This window comes from Coregonus lavaretus (genome assembly GCF_964263955.1).
Source record: "Coregonus lavaretus genome assembly, chromosome: 8".
Classification (NCBI taxonomy): Eukaryota; Metazoa; Chordata; class Actinopteri; order Salmoniformes; family Salmonidae; genus Coregonus; species Coregonus lavaretus.
The window spans coordinates 43,184,054-43,200,905 of NC_139995.1; the positions used below are offsets into that span (position 1 = coordinate 43,184,054).

Below are 16,852 nucleotides of genomic sequence, written 5' to 3' on the forward strand. Positions count from 1 at the left end.
TGTTACTGAGATCAACAGTGGTACAAAATGGAGTAGGGAACGTGTGGAGGGGACTATACATACAGAATACACTCAGATACACACATCTTACACAGACTGATCTGAGATCAGCACTGGTACTATACCAAGGAATGTATTTTAAATTTTTAAGTGGACATATAACTACAAAATACTGGATGAACAATGTCCTTGTAGTGAACTTAAAGTCATGACTCTCTCCTCCCTCCCCTAAAGGTACCTGATGCTATACTCAAGTGCCAGAGGGCTGGCATCACCGTGCGCATGGTTACCGGGGACAACATCAACACCGCCCGTGCCATAGCAACCAAGTGTGGCATCCTGTTGCCGGGCGAGGACTTCCTGTGTCTGGAGGGCAAAGAGTTCAACCAGCTGATCCGTAATGACCAGGGAGAGGTGAGACACACCTCAGGACTTTTATTTTGAAAGGGGGACTTTTATTATGATATATTAGAGGTGAGACCGTCATGGGGGCGTAAATTATGTAGTAATAGTTGTAGTAGTAGTAGAGATGCAGCCCCTCTGACACTGTGTACCCCTGTGCTCTAGGTGGAGCAAGAGCGTCTGGATAAGGTGTGGCCCAACCTGCGTGTGCTGGCTCGTTCCTCTCCCACTGACAAACACACTCTGGTCAAAGGTGGGTTAAAGCTGTCACATATCTCTCCTTTTCTTGTTTTTCCTCCTTTTTCCTTCCAAAAATGTGTCATCTCTTTCATGTGTGATAGACACACAAACACAGTGGACCCAGGGGTCTGTAGCACTGCCACCCCCCTCAGCCTAACCCAGTTCTCTTCAAAGCCTGTTTCATCTCAGTTGGGGGGCAGTGGAGGGGTGGATAGAGAAAGGTACGCGCGAAGTAAGGCATAATGCAGGTGTGGGTCATGAATATGGAGACTCTTGACTAGAAGACTAACCGAAAGATACACTGAAGTTCTGTCACTGAAAAAGCTAATTAAATGCGAAAAAGTCATTTTCGAAATATTGGGTGGACCGCATTTGTTAGTTAAGTTCATCCCAAAGAATTACATTCCCTGGGTGTCTGTCTCAGTTAATGTGTATACTGCTGTCCTGTGTGTTGAGATCTGAGGGGTGTGGTATTGTTTCTCTCCCTCAGGTATCATGGACAGCACCGTCCTCGAGACGCGACAGGTGGTGGCTGTGACAGGTGACGGAACTAACGATGGCCCCGCCCTGAAGAAGGCTGATGTTGGATTCGCTATGGTAACACACTCCATTCATATCAGTCTGTTTATATGGTTCCCTTGTCACTACTTTCCTTCTTTTTGTACTCCCTCTTAGAGAAAACCTATCAAGTAATTACACTACAGCCATGAAAAGCTCATTTTGCCCAAACCTTATCTCTGCAACTCTCCAATTTACTCCAAAGTGCCTCCATTACGATGGCTGTGTGATTAGACAATAAATCAATAGAGGTAGTAATGCTTGGATAAATCTGTTTATCACCAGACAATCCCCACTACGTTCACATACACTGTACCCTAAGCAGAAAGACCTCTGGGTTTGGGGATTACAGAATGTGTGTGTGTGTGTGTGTGTGTGCGCGCGCGCTACACCCGCAATAACATCTGCTAAATATGTGTATGTGACCAATACAAATTCATTTGATTTGATATTTATTTTGCATCTGATTCTGCCCGTTAATCTGTGTATCTATCTGCGTGCTTGGCAGTCCGTGTCAGTGTGGCGTTGTGAGGAGTGTTGTTTGGGTTGCCAGTCGCCCCTGTGGTTCAGTTAATTCCCAGCCCAATATCATCAGCTTCACATTCATCCAGACTCCCTACCTTCTCCTCCTTAGAGAGATGAACAGCGCCCATTCGACCGCCAAACAGTGGGCTACATGTCCTCGTCGAGCCCGTCACATTAACGGGGAGACCCCACAGCTTGGGTGACTGGTTGTGAATAAATTAGTAACACGGAAGAGGCATTAAAGCCAGGAAGAGCAGTTAATGGTATTGAAGACAATCAGCAAGACATATGCTAGAGACAGAGAGCCAGAGAGAGAGAGACACAGAGAGAGTGAGAGAAAGAGACACATAGAGAGGGGAAATTACCGTTTAAAGAGTCCCACATACAGTGCCTTCGAAAAGTATTCAGACCCCTTGACTTTTTCCACATTTTGTTACATTACAGCCTTATTCTAAAATTGATTTAAAAAAATTGTTCCCTCATCAATCTACACACAATACCCCATAATGACAAAGCAACAAATAAAAAAAATAAAAAAAATGTCAATAAAAATTTGACATTTGTGTAAGTATTCAGACCCTTTGCTCAGCACTTTGTTGAAGCACCTTTGGCAGCGATTACGGCCTCGAGTCTTCTTGGGTATGACGCTACTAGCTTGGCACACCTGTATTTGGGGAGTTTCTCCCATTCTTCTCTGCAGATCCTCTCAAGCTCTGTCAGGATGGATGGGGAGCGGTCGCTGCACGGCTATTTTCAGGTCTCTTCAGAGATGTTAGATCGGGTTCAAGTCCGGGCTCTGGTTGTGCCACTCAAGGACATTCAGAGACTTGTCCCGAAGCCACTCCTACATTGTCTTGGCTGTGTGCTTAGGGTCGTTGTCCTGTTGGAAGGTGAACATTCACCCCAGTCTGAGGTCCTGAGCGCTCTGGAGCAGGTTTTCATCAAGGATCTCTCTGTACTTTTCTCCGTTCATCTTTCCCTCGATCCTGACTAGTCTCCCAGTCCCTGCTGCTGAAAAACTTCCACACAGCATGATGTTGCCACCACCATGATTCTCTGTAGGGATGGTGCCAGGTTTCCTCCAGACGTGACGCTTGGCATTCAGACCAAAGAGTTCAATCTTTGTTTCATCAGACCAGAGAATCTTGTTTCTCATGGTCTGAGAGTCCTTTAGGTGCCTTTTGGCAAACTCCAAGCGGGCTGTCATGTGCCTTTTACTGAGGAGTGGCTTCCGTCTGGCCACTCTACCATAAAGGCCTGATTGGTGGAGTGCTGCAGAGTGTGTTGTCCTTCTGGAAGGTTCTCCCATCTCCACAGCAGAACTCTGGAGCTCTGTCAGAGTGACCATCGGGTTCTTGGTCACTTCCCAGACCAAGGCCCTTCTCCCCCGATTGCTCAGTTTGGCCGGGCGGCCAGCTCTGGGTAGAATCTTGGTGGTTCCAAACTTCTTCCATTTAAGAATGATGGAGTCCGCTGTGTTCTTGGGGACCTTCAATGCTCCAGAAATGTTTTGGTACCCTTCCCCAGATCTGTGCCTCGACACAATCCTGTCTCGTAGCTCTACGGACAATTCCTTCAACCTCATGGCTTGGTTTTTGCTCTGACATACACTCTCATCTGTGGGACCAAATGTAGACTGGTGTAGAAACATCTCAAGGATGATACATGGAAACACCTGAGCTCATAGCAAAGGATCTGAATACTTACGTAAATAAGGTATTTCTGTTTGATATTTTTAATACATTTGCAAACATTTCTAAAAACCTGTTTTCGTTTTGTTATTATGGGGTATTGTGTGTAGATTGATGAGGGGAATTTTTTATTCAATCAATTTTAGAATAAGGCTATAACGTAACAAAATGTGGAAAAAGTTAATGGATCTGAATACTTTCCGAATGCACTGTACCTGTAGATCTTAATGAAATACTCAGTCTTTATATGTAATGAGGAAAATAGACTGAGTTGAACAAAGCTTTGAGGGAAAGAGAAAGAAAATTGAAAGCACATTAATTTAAAATAGAAAGGATAATGATATAGCTCAGGGTGTTATTTGCCCAAAATCTCCTGTGTAGATGAAGGATCGCGGAGAGATGAAATACTTGTTTATAGCTAGCCTTTCTTCTCCAAAGTTAATTGATTCACATGATTGAGAGGAGAAAAGGGCAGATGTCAAAGGGGTGGAATGCAGTGCCAACCTACAATGAAATGCTGGCTGGTTGCTTGTAGGCACGCTAGTTCTTTTCAACAGGACTCAAACTTTGACACTTAACACTGTGGCTAGGTTTCTCACCATCATCCACCTGGCTGATGCACGGCAGCCATTTTGTGCTGAACCGCTAACCACTCAACAGCTGTCAATGATGTAGCTGGTTCATGTCCCTGACTGAATGAAACTGAGGTCACATCTGGCTCAAAATCATGGGTGTTACACATTGGTGGTGGATGAGGTGAGTTCCCCATATAATATAGAGCAGTTGATCTAATGAAACGTGCTACATAAATGCAATTCATAAAAAAAAGGGAATATACATACATTTTTTAACTTGTATTGCGCTTTTCAAAGAATCTCCATGTGCATAAAAAGTAAAACAACCAATGATGGAGATTGAAAGTCTCAGTTGGCTTGGGATTAAGTTTGGGCTGAAAAGGCAGTGGAGGTTCAGTGGAGAGGGCATATGTAAAAACATATGAAAATTATGGAAACCATCACAGATATAAGCATCGTCATTAACCTCATCGTAATCCCCATAGACCTTAAACCCTCCATCTCTGTCTCCTGATAGGGTATTGCCGGTACGGACGTGGCTAAGGAAGCATCAGATATCATTCTGACTGACGATAACTTCACCAGCATCGTCAAGGCTGTGATGTGGGGCCGCAATGTCTACGACAGCATCTCCAAGTTCCTCCAGTTCCAGCTCACTGTCAACGTGGTGGCCGTCATCGTGGCCTTCACTGGCGCCTGCATCACACAGGTAACACACGCACCACTGTCAACATATGGGGATGCTTTAATTTTCTCCCACTCCTATATTTCTCTCTCTCTCCCACCCTGTCTCTATCTATTTTACATTTGAATAATTTAGCAGAGCGACTTACAGGAGAAATTAGGGTTAAGTACCTTGCTTTCATTTAGTCGGCTCAGAGATTCGAACCAGCGACCTTTCGGTTACTGGCCCAACGCTCTTAACCGCTAGCCTAGCTGCCGCCCCTACTCTCTACCATACACTCATGCTTTCTCTCTCTCTATCTATCTCTCTCTCTCTCTCTGTCTCTCTCTCTCCGTCTCTCCGTCTCTCCGTCTCTCTCTGTCTCTCTGTCTCTCTCTCTCTCTGTCTCTCTCTCTCTCTCTCTCTCTCTCTCTCTCTCTCTCTCTCTCTCTCTCTCTCTCTCTCTCTCTCTCCAGGACTCTCCTCTGAAAGCGGTGCAGATGTTGTGGGTTAACCTGATCATGGACACCCTGGCCTCCCTGGCCCTAGCCACCGAACCCCCCACTGAGTCCCTGTTGCTGAGGAAGCCGTATGGCCGCAATAAGCCCCTAATCTCCCGCACCATGATGAAGAACATCCTGGGTCATGCCGTCTACCAGCTCACAATCATCTTCACCCTGCTGTTCGCTGGTGAGACCATCACACTTTGGAACACATGGAGTTAGACCATACTGGAACACATGGAGTTAGACCATACTGGAACACATGGAGTTAGACCATACTGGAACACATGGAGTTAGACCGCACTGGAACACATGGAGTTAGACCGCACTGGAACACATGGAGTTAGACCACACTGGAACACATGGAGTTAGACCATACTGGAACACATGGAGTTAGACCGCACTGGAACACATGGAGTTAGACCGCACTGGAACACATGGAGTTAGACCACACTGGAACACATGGAGTTAGACCGCACTGGAACACATGGAGTTAGACCATACTGGAACACATGGAGTTAGACCATACTGGAACACATGGAGTTAGACCATACTGGAACACATGGAGTTAGACCGCACTGGAACACATGGAGTTAGACCATACTGGAACACATGGAGTTAGAACTAGTTTATACCAGCTCACCATCATCTTCTCCCTGCTGTTCGCTGGCGAGACTATACTGTCTAAAATACATAGAACACTGGAGAAAATAAGAGTTTGAACTACTAGATACGTGACATTCACTCAACAATGACTGTACATCAAATATCTATGTACTTAGTATATTTACACTTCAAACATCAATTTGTCACTGTAAAATCGCTTTCTATTGTATGCATTGGTATTGTCCTTCTAAAACGGCCCGGGGCTGGGTTTCCACTTTTATTTTTAAACTTTTAATTTGACAGGGAAGTCATACTGAGACTAGGATCTCTTTTACAGATGAGTCCTGTATAAATACATCAAGCATATACAATATACAAAATTACAAACATATTAAGAAAAACAGACACATTTATCAACATAGAGGTCTCTGGTCGTTTCTCTGAACTGACCATGGGGGACCAGAATATCTCATTTCAGAGATACAGTGGGGAAAAAAAGTATTTAGTCAGCCACCAATTGTGCAAGTTCTCCCACTTAAAAAGATGAGAGATGCCTGTAATTTTCATCATAGGTACACGTCAACTATGACAGACTAATTGAGAGAAAAAAATCCAGAAAATCACATTGTAGGATTTTTTATGAATTTATTTGCAAATTATGGTGGAAAATAAGTATTTGGTCACCTACAAACAAGTAAGATTTCTGGCTCTCACAGACCTGTAACTTCTTCTTTAAGAGGCTCCTCTGTCCTCCACTCGTTACCTGTATTAATGGCACCTGTTTGAACTTGTTATCAGTATAAAAGACACCTGTCCACAACCTCAAACAGTCACACTCCAAACTCCACTATGGCCAAGACCAAAGAGCTGTCAAAGGACACCAGAAACAAATTTGTAGACCTGCACCAGGCTGGGAAGACTGAATCTGCAATAGGTAAGCAGCTTGGTTTGAAGAAATCAACTGTGGGAGCAATTATTAGGAAATGGAAGACATACAAGACCACTGATAATCTCCCTCGATCTGGGGCTCCACGCAAGATCTCACACCGTGGGGTCAAAATGATCACAAGAACGGTGAGCAAAAATCCCAGAACCACACGGGGGGGCCTAGTGAATGACCTGCAGAGAGCTGGGACCAAAGTAACAAAGCCTACCATCAGTAACACACTACGCCACCAGGGACTCAAATCCTGCAGTGCCAGACGTGTCCCCCTGCTTACGCCAGGCCCGTCTGAAGTTTGCTAGAGTGCATTTGGATGATCCAGAAGGAGATTGGGAGAATGTCATATGGTCAGATGAAACCAAAATATAACTTTTTGGTAAAAACTCAACTCGTCGTGTTTGGAGGACAAAGAATGCTGAGTTGCATCCAAAGAACACCATACCTACTGTGAAGCATGGGGGTGGAAACATCATGCTTTGGGGCTGTTTTTCTGCAAAGAGACCAGGACGACTGATCCGTGTAAAGGAAAGAATGAATGGGGCCATGTATCGTGAGATTTTGAGTGAAAACCTCCTTCCATCAACAAGGGCATTGAAGATGAAACGTGGCTGGGTCTTTCAGCATGACAATGATCCCAAACACACCGCCCGGGCAACGAAGGAGTGGCTTCGTAAGAAGCATTTCAAGGTCCTGGAGTGGCCTAGCCAGTCTCCAGATCTCAACCCTATAGAAAATCTTTGGGGGGAGTTGAAAGTCTGTGTTGCCCAGCGACAGCCCCAAAACATCACTGCTCTAGAGGAGATCTGCATGGAGGAATGGGCCAAAATACCAGCAACAGTGTGTGAAAACCTTGTGAAGACTTACAGAAAACATTTGACCTGTGTCATTGCCAACAAAGGGTATATAACAAAGTATTGAGAAACTTTTGTTATTGACCAAATACTTATTTTCCACCATAATTTGCAAATAAATTCATTAAAAATCCTACAATGTGATTTTCTGGAATTTCTTTTCTGATTTTGTCTGTCATAGGTGACGTGTACCTATGATGAAAATTACAGGCCTCTCTCATCTTTTTAAGTGGGAGAACATGCACAATGGGTGGCTGACTAAATACTTTTTTTCCCCACTGTATCTGTGAGCAAAAAAACCTAACAGCAGTTTTACCCAACTCTGTGGAGATCGACGGGGCCTCCAGTGTTATCCAAGCCTGTGACTGGGTTTGGTAATTTGTAAGTCTACATTTCATTAATGATGATAGATACATAGGAAGTTTCTGCATGAGTGCTTTGTAGATAAACACAAGAAAAAGCTGCTCTCTCCTTACATACAAAGAGGCCCAGCCCACCTTTTGATACAAACACAATGGTGAGTTCTATAACCATCACCAGTAATAAACCTAATGGCACAATGGAAAACAGCATCTAGTGGTTTAAGTGTAGATGCTGCTGCATGCATATAGATAATATCCCCATATTCTAAAATAGACATAAAAATGGCCTGGACAATTTCCTTCCTATTAACAAAAGTCAGACATGCTTTGTTTCTGCAAAAGAAACTTAAACTTCTTCACCAGCTCAGTGACATATTTTTTTAATGACAATTTTGTTTTGTTTGCTTTTAGCACTTACTTTAGATCCAATAGTGACCACTGCAGTGCTAGAAAATGTGATTTCAAATTTGAAAAGGCTTGGCCAACCGATGGAGCAATGGAATACAACACTATATCATCTGCATACAAATTAATATTACACATTTTTACAGCATAGTGGGCCGAGTATCGAATCTTGGGGCAACCCTTTATGTAACTCAAGGAACTCAGATTTGACCACCTCTGTCATTGAGATAATTATGAAACCATCTGCAAGCATCAGTACCGAACCTTATTGAGGACAGTTTATTAAACAGAATAGCATGGTCTACAGCAGGGTTTTCCAAACTCTGTGCTCGGGACCCCAAGGGGAGCACGTTTTGGTTTTTGCCCTAGCACTACACAGCTGATTCAAATATTCAACTAATTATCAAGCTTTGATCATTTTGAATCGGCTGTGTAGTGTTAGGGCAAAAAACTAAATGTGCACCCCTTGGTGTCCCGAGGACCGAGTTTGGTCTACAGTATCAAAAGCTCTTTCTAGCATTTAAGGCATTTGTAATATCATTTACAATAAGCATGGTAGCCGTAGTGGTACTATGTTTAGGTCTGAATCCAGATTGATTAACATTAAGAATACCATTTACAAATTGTCACCCCTAATGACTTCCTGGTGTCAATAGCTAATAAGGCAGCAATAACGTCTGTTTCTGTGAGTTGCCAAAAAGAAAAACCCTGACTACCATTTCCCAAGTCACGTGAGGTTGACTGATCATCCATCGAGGCAACTGGAGGCTGAATGTGGGAAGAACAGTCAACTGACTGGCCCAGACCAGTATGACCACCATTTCTTTCAAATAAGATATAAGCTGAGATAAAATGCTGACTATAAGCATCACAAATCTTAACTTTTAAAAATAATGACACAGGAGTCTAAAACTACTTGCTTAGGCAGGGAAGTAGAGGAATTACCCCGCTTCAGTGAATTAACAGTTTTACAGAATTTAGAGGGATCACTAACAGAGTCTACCGTAGCTCTAAGGAAGTAGTTTGATTTGGCCTGTTTAAATGAGGCAGTGCACCTTTTTCTCAATTGCCTAAATAGCTGCCAATCAGCTAATGAGCCAGCTTGTCTAGCCTTGACCCAGGCTTGATTTCTTATCAAGAGGTCTGAGAGTACAGGAGAGTACTTTGGATTAGTTTGTTTTTTGACTCTGAGTTGCTTGAAAGGGGCATGCGAGATAAAAAAATGTTTTATCTTCACAATTATACGAGGGTCAGAGTTTTTCAATCTGGTATCTCTAATGCAAGCAATAGGCCAGTGGTCGCTGATATCATTTGCAAAAACACCACTAGCCAAATACTTATGGGGACGGTTAGTCAGGATAAGGTCAATCAATGAGGAGTTTGCTAGGTTTTTTTACATTAATCCGAGTGGGTTTTGTTATCAGCTGAGTCGAGTTGAACTCAAGACAGATATTCTTAAACTGATCTCAGGCATGTGTAAGCCAATCAAGATTTAGATCTCCTGACACAACCAGTTCTGATACCAGAAAGGGTTTTAAATAATCAGAAATAATACCAACCCCTCTGCTGGGGGGAGGTAGACACATTTTGGGGACAGAGATGCTAAGAGAGCATGATGCCATAAGACTAGATTTTACATAAATGCCCGCCCCTCCCCCCTTTTTTGTCTATCACATCTGAAAATGTTGTTGTCCGCAATGGAAACATCCTTATCCATAATCAAATTATTCAGCCAGGTCTCTGAGATAACCAGAACATCTGGGTTGGTGTCATGCACCCAGACATCTAGAAAGTCTAGTTTAGACATCAGGCTTCACACATTTAAAAAAAAATCTCATAAATCTACCCCATAATGACGAAGCAAAAACAGGTTTTTATAAATTTTAGAAAATGTATAAAACAAACCCCACCTGAAATATCATATTTGCACAAGTATTCAGGCCCTTTACTCAGTACTTTGTTGAAGCACCTTTGGCAGCCTCGAGTCTTCAGGGGTATGACGCTACAAGCTTGGCACACCTGTATTTGGGGAGTTTCTCCCATTCTTCTCTGCAGATCCTCTCAAGCTCTGTCAGGTTGGATGGGGAGCGTCGCTGCACAGCTATTTTCTCTCCAGAGATGTTCGATCGCGTTCAAGTCCGGGCTCTGGCTGGGCCACTCAAGGACATTCAGAGAATTGTCCTGAAGCCACTCTTGTGCTTAGGGTCGTTGTCCTGTTGGATGGTGAACCTTCGGCCCAGTCTGAGGTCCTGAGCGCTCTGGAGCAGGTTTTCATCAAGGATCTCTCTGTACTTTTCTCCGTTCATCTTTCCCTCGATCCTGACTAGTCTCACAGTCCCTGCCGCTGAAAAACATCCCCACAGCATGATGCTGCCACCACAATGCTTCACCGTAGGGATGGTGCCAGGTTTCCTCCAGATGTGACGCTTGGCATTCAGGCCAAAGAGTTAAATCTTGTTTCTCATGGTCTGAGAGTCCTTTAGGTGCCTTTTGGCAAACTCCAAGCGGGCTGTCATGTGCCTTTTACTGAGGAGTGGCTTCCGTCTGGCCACTCTACCATAAAGGCCTGATTGGTGGAGTGCTGCAGAGATGGTTGTCCTTCTGGGAAGTTCTCCCATCTCCACAGAGGAACTCTGGAGCTCTGTCAGAGTGACCATCGGGTTCTTGGTCATCCCCCTGAACAAGGCCCTTTTCCCCCGATTGCTCCGTTTGGCCGGGCGGCCTGCTCTAGGAAGAGTCTTGGTAGTTCCAAACTTCTTCCATTTAAGAAACAGCTCAAGGATGATAAAAAAAACAGGATGCACCTAAGCTCAATTTCGAGTCTCATAGCAAAGGGTCTGAATACTTACGTAAATAAGTTATTTCTGTTTTTTATTTTTAATACATTTGCAAAAAAGTCTAAAAAAACAGTTTTCACTTTGTCATTATGGGGTCTTGTGTGTAGATTGATTATTGGGGTCTTGTGTGTAGTGTTATTTTTTAAAATCTATTTTCGAGTAAGGCTGTAACGTAACAAAATGTGGAAAAAGTCAAGGGGTGTGAATACTTTCCGAATGCACTGCATCTGCAACTTCAACACCAAGTTTAGTTTGTTTGATTTGTAGGGCTAAATCATATATATCATTAACATATAGTGCAAATAAAGTGGGTGAGAGTACGTAAGGGGTTGGAAACCAGCCAGTCCTGAGGTCATTGACCTGAGCCCATTTTAATTAGTCTAAAAGGAAGAAGGTCTCTTCACCCAGTCGAAAGCCTTCTGAAAATCAATAAAACAGGCCAACGTTGGTTCTAGCCCGGACCACTGTGGAGACAGTATAGATGTGGTCTATACGCCCCCTATTCACTTCCATCCATTTTTTGTCCCAGTACCGGGTTACCTTCAGACGGGTCACTTGTGGGGATCGTAGAGCGAAACTGAGAATACCATCTTGTTTGTGAGAGTCGAGTCTTTCCATAGAGGGATCATATTAATGTGTAGCCCAAACCGTTCAGATGCTACAGACAGAAGTTGGCAGATCGGCTGTACCGACTTCAGACGAGTCCCATGACACTTGTGAGGGAACGTTGAGCAAAACAGAGAACACCACCCTGTTCATGAGTCTCATATTTCCATAGAGGGGTCATATTTGTTTGTTGTCTAAAACCGTTCGGACCCTACATACATTTTCATGAAAAGACACATTTTTGTGATGTCTCCTGGTCTGACCAACAACACTGTATCTATGCCACATTCCACCGCAGATGCGGAAGGCCGACATTGGCGGATATGGTGTCTTGAGAGACAGCCCATAGAAAAAAAGATATCTCTAGCTTAAACTGATGGATTTTGATAGGGATTTTTTTATTATGCTAAATTAAAGAGATGTTTACTTAAACAAAAGGTGAATTAAGATCATATATAACTGTTATCCTGTTTGCTCTTCTCCCTCTCCCAGGAGAGAACATCTTCAACATCGACAGTGGGCGTAACGCGCCCCTCCACTCGCCGCCCTCAGAGCACTACACCATTGTGTTCAATGTGTTCGTCATGATGCAGCTATTCAATGAGATCAATGCCAGGAAGATCCACGGAGAGAGGAACGTTTTTGAGGCCATCTACCGTAACCCCATCTTCTGTAGCGTGGTCCTGGGAACCTTCGTCCTGCAGGTACAAACACACATACTGTAGACACACACACACGCAGTCATACACACACACACACAGACATAAACTCACACACACACACTTGAACACACACATCACACACGCACATTATTTTATGGGCAAGGCCATTTAGCCTTCAAGAGGTTCTCAATCTGCTAGGGCACCAAGGCCATTAACCAAAATAGACAATTCAATTGATTTGAAAACTGAAAAACACTAGCTATTCTGTGAAGAAAAACATAAGTGTATGTTAATGTATATACATAATTAGCCTACATGTCAAAGTGTAGGTGATATAGCCTATGCTTATTGGCTACAGTCTGTCATGTCCAGACCAATGCTGACATGAGGGAGGTTCCTGAAAATGGAGTCAAACTTTAATTAGACTTTTAATTACATATATATAGGCTAAATGCCAGTCATGTTTGACAAATATAATGTTGGATCATTATTAATATCTAAAGGTTTGATTCTGTCTACATACTTAACGCACTGTTCGTTCTGATAGGAGAGAAAGGCCAGTGCCTGTTGTGCACTGCAACATCACCCACCTTGCAATCTGAGTGGAGGCAGTCAACATTTTGAAATTATTTAACCATAAATGTAGTTGTTTAAAACCTGGACGTTTGTCATTTTATGAGGCATGTCTTACCATGTTCCAACCAAAGGAATGTTAAGGGGATTATTTTATAAACACTTCCTCATATGCCATTGAAACCAGTAGGGCCTATTTCTCTCATGCTTGTTGTTGCGTCTTTAGATCTTCTAAAAAGCATGAGCTGGCGCTCACCGAGTGAAAATTATTTAGTGTAGAGGTGCAGACTAACTGCGAATAAACTGTAAACTATAAAAAATACTTGCACACTATATATATATATATATATATATATATATATATAGATATATATATATATATATATATATATAACTCAGCAAAAAAAGAAACGTCCATTTTTTCAGGACCCTGTCTTTCAAAGATAACTAGTAAAATTCCAAATAACTTCACAGATCTTCATTGTAAAGGGTTTAAACACAGTTTCCCATGCTTGTTCAATGAGCCATAAACAATTAATGAACATGCACCTGTGGAATGGTCATTAAGATACTAACAGCTTACAGACTGTAGGCAATTAAGGTCACGGTTATGAAAACTTAGGACACTAAAGAGGCCTTTCTACTGACTCTGAAAAACACCAAAAGAAAGATGCCCAGGGTCCCTGCTCATCTGCGTGAATGTGCCTTAGGCATGCTGCAAGGAGGCATGAGGACTGCAGATGTGGCCAGGGCAATAAATTGCAATGTCCGTACTGTGAGACGCCTAAGACAGCGCTACAGGGAGACAGGACGGACAGCTGATTGTCCTCGCAGTGGCAGACCACGTGTAACAACACCTGCACAGGATCGGTACATCCGAACATCACACCTGCGGGACAGGTACAGGATGGCAACAACAACTGCCCAAGTTACACTAGGAACGCACAATCCCTCCATCAGTGCTCAGACTGTCCGCAATAAGCTGAGAGAGGCTGGACTGAGGGCTTGTAGGCCTGTTGTAAGGCAGGTCCTCACCAGACATCACCAGCAACAACGTCGCCTATGGGCAGAAACCCACCGTCGCTGGAACAGACAGGACTGGCAAAAAGTGCTCTTCACTGACGAGTCGCGGTTTTGTCTCACCAGGGGTGATCGTCGGATTCGTGTTTATCGTCAAAGGAATGAGCATTACACCGAGGCCTGTACTCTGGAGCGGGATCGATTTGGAGGTGGAGGGTCTTCATGGTCTGGGGCGGTGTGTCACAGCATCATCGGACTGAGCTTGTTGTCATTGCAGGCAATCTCAACGCTGGGCGTTACAGGGAAGACATCCTCCTTCCTCATGTTGTACCCTTCCTGCAGGCTCATCCTGACATGACCCTCCAGCATGACAATGCCACCAGCGATACTGCTCATTCTGTGCGTGATTTCCTGCAAGACAGGAATGTCAGTGTTTACCATGGCCAGCAAAGAGCCCAGATCTCAATCCCATTGAGCATGTCTGGGACCTGTTGGATCCCAGAAATGTCCGGGAACTTGCAGGTGCCTTGGTGGAAGAGTGGGGTAACATCTCACAGCAAGAACTGGCAAATCTGGTGCAGTCCATGAGGAGGAGATGCACTGCAGTACTAAATGCACTTTTGAGAACAGTGTTTTCATTTTAATTGCGTTTTGGAACGTTCACGCTTATAGCCTACTGCCGTGTGCACATTGCTGCGTTTATAATGTGAAGAAATAGTTTATCAACATTTTAAGCTAAACGTTCTGATCTTTTGAATCAGTCTCATTTGCTTTTAAAAGTTTTTTTGGGATGTACAGTGGTTGTATTAATTTGGGATCTATTGCGTCCCACAACTGTCCCAGAGTATGTTTGGAATATTTATTGCACAGAAGAAGAATCTATCCAATAGAAAAGGTCAACTTTTGTACTATGGGGGATGAAAGATTGAGATAGGCTAGTGCTTTTGCTGTTCATTAGGCCTACTCATCTTGTTGGCTGGTGAAAAGAAAACGTGGACAGTTCTTCTAACATCTTCAAAATGCGCTTCATAATTCGATAAGAAGGACTCGCGCCGTTGCATCCCTGATGTGTCTGTCTTCACTTGTAGCCTACTTCGGAGCTGAGATGCCTGTGAGAAGTACCCGATCACGTGACGGGCATTGGCTAATAATAATTGCGATATCTGAGAGAGCCATGTGAGTGAGGGGTGCTTCGGAGTAGGCTACGGTGATTTGCTGCCAGGAGAAGTGAATTATAATTATTATATTTAGCCCAAGGGAACAACGGTCACTTTGGCCACAAGGCATACATTTTTTTAGAGGGCATTACGGCCACACAAGGGGGCATCGATGGCCATGGCCGCCGATGCCACTGGGAAAGTCGAGACATGCCATAACCCCATCTTCGTTAGTATGATGTGTGGCAGCTTGGTTCTACAGGTACTCACTCTGTGGCTCTGTCTCAGATTGTCATTGTCCAGTTTGGAGGGAAGCCCTTCTCCTGCACGGCTCTGACCATTGACCAGTGGCTCTGGTGTGTGTTCATCGGAGTGGGAGAGCTGCTTTGGGGACAGGTAAGACACACAAACACTCACTCACACATATTTAAAATCTCTTCAGCTCCGTGCTTGTGTGCGTGTGGGTGCGTGGCTGTGGTGTGCGTGTGTGGCTGTGGTGCGTGTGTGTGTGCGTGTGCGTGTGTGAAGAAGCTGGTACAGTAGGTGCCAGTGAACTCTTGCTATGCTTAGACGGGTTCTGGAACACAAAGCAGCCGTGTTCCATGGTTACCGTCACAACAGTCACCGTGGTAATGAGCGCTGGCGCACATAAAAGCAGCACTGCCCACATTTACCTGCACCCCAGAGGACGAGAACCCAGCACGATACTCCCTCTGCGACTACACTCGCGCACACACACACACATGTTCAAAGACACATGCACACACACTTCTCCCTCTGCACACACACGTTGGAAGACACACACACTTTTCCCTTAGCACCTACACACTCACACACACACACACAAACACAAAATCCTACACTTGCCCACACACACACACACACTCAAAGGCATACATATAGAGAAAGAGATCTCATACTGTGTATTGACAGGTACCCATACCCTTAAAGACAAGCTTCCCCACACAGACAGTTGTCTGAGTTCAGGTAGGAGGTAGAGAGAGAACGATCTCTGTAAACCATGTAGAACAAGCTACTGTCTGTCTCTCTGTATCAACCTATAACATTACATCTAGGATGATGGCCTCCAGCGAGTGTGTGTGCGGGTGTGTGCGTGTGCACGTGCGTTTGTGTGTGTGGGAGTCTTTGACAGCATAACCATTCAAAGGTGACTAAATGAGTTTGAGTCATCATGACTTGTTACATAAGTGTCCCGTGTTTGAAATGCAGACAAGAGAACATAACACACACACATCAGTATCTATACCTCCACCCCAAGGAATGGTACAGCAAGGGAGTTTACCATCCTTCTTCCGACACCACAGTTTGTTATAGGGTGCCATTTGGGATGCAGCCTCAGTCTGTTGGGTTCAGTGCTGGGGCATGCTGGTTATGCAACTGTCTGTTCAGCCAATCCAGGTCTTCGAAACAGTCACATGAGGACAAACTGGCAACCACCAAATTAAGTAGAGCCATTCAATATAAATAGTTATGTGTGTGTGTGTATCTCCATGCTCGCAATACCATAGAATAACAGTATTTTAATAGGATCTCTGTGGGCAATCCTCTCTTTAGTCTGGGCCTGAGAAATGACCTTGCATTCACTTCAGATCCTGAAGGGAATTGATAAGGCAAACTAATCACTGGGCGAACTAGAGGGCATTGACTGAAT

General features: G+C 44.0%; 1 protein-coding gene across 1 annotated transcript in view; it reads left to right on the forward strand.

Annotated features, from left to right (window-relative positions):
* The window catches only part of LOC311133504 (plasma membrane calcium-transporting ATPase 1-like), a 182,613-nt gene that overhangs the window by 135,211 nt on the left and 30,550 nt on the right, over nucleotides 1–16,852 (forward strand). The window contains exons 14-20 of the mRNA XM_084167000.1: nucleotides 235–414; nucleotides 568–655; nucleotides 1,133–1,239; nucleotides 4,509–4,700; nucleotides 5,132–5,345; nucleotides 12,261–12,472; nucleotides 15,469–15,576. Coding sequence (XP_084023126.1) covers nucleotides 235–414; nucleotides 568–655; nucleotides 1,133–1,239; nucleotides 4,509–4,700; nucleotides 5,132–5,345; nucleotides 12,261–12,472; nucleotides 15,469–15,576 — 1,101 coding nt within the window. The remainder of the gene's footprint in view (nucleotides 1–234; nucleotides 415–567; nucleotides 656–1,132; nucleotides 1,240–4,508; nucleotides 4,701–5,131; nucleotides 5,346–12,260; nucleotides 12,473–15,468; nucleotides 15,577–16,852) is intronic.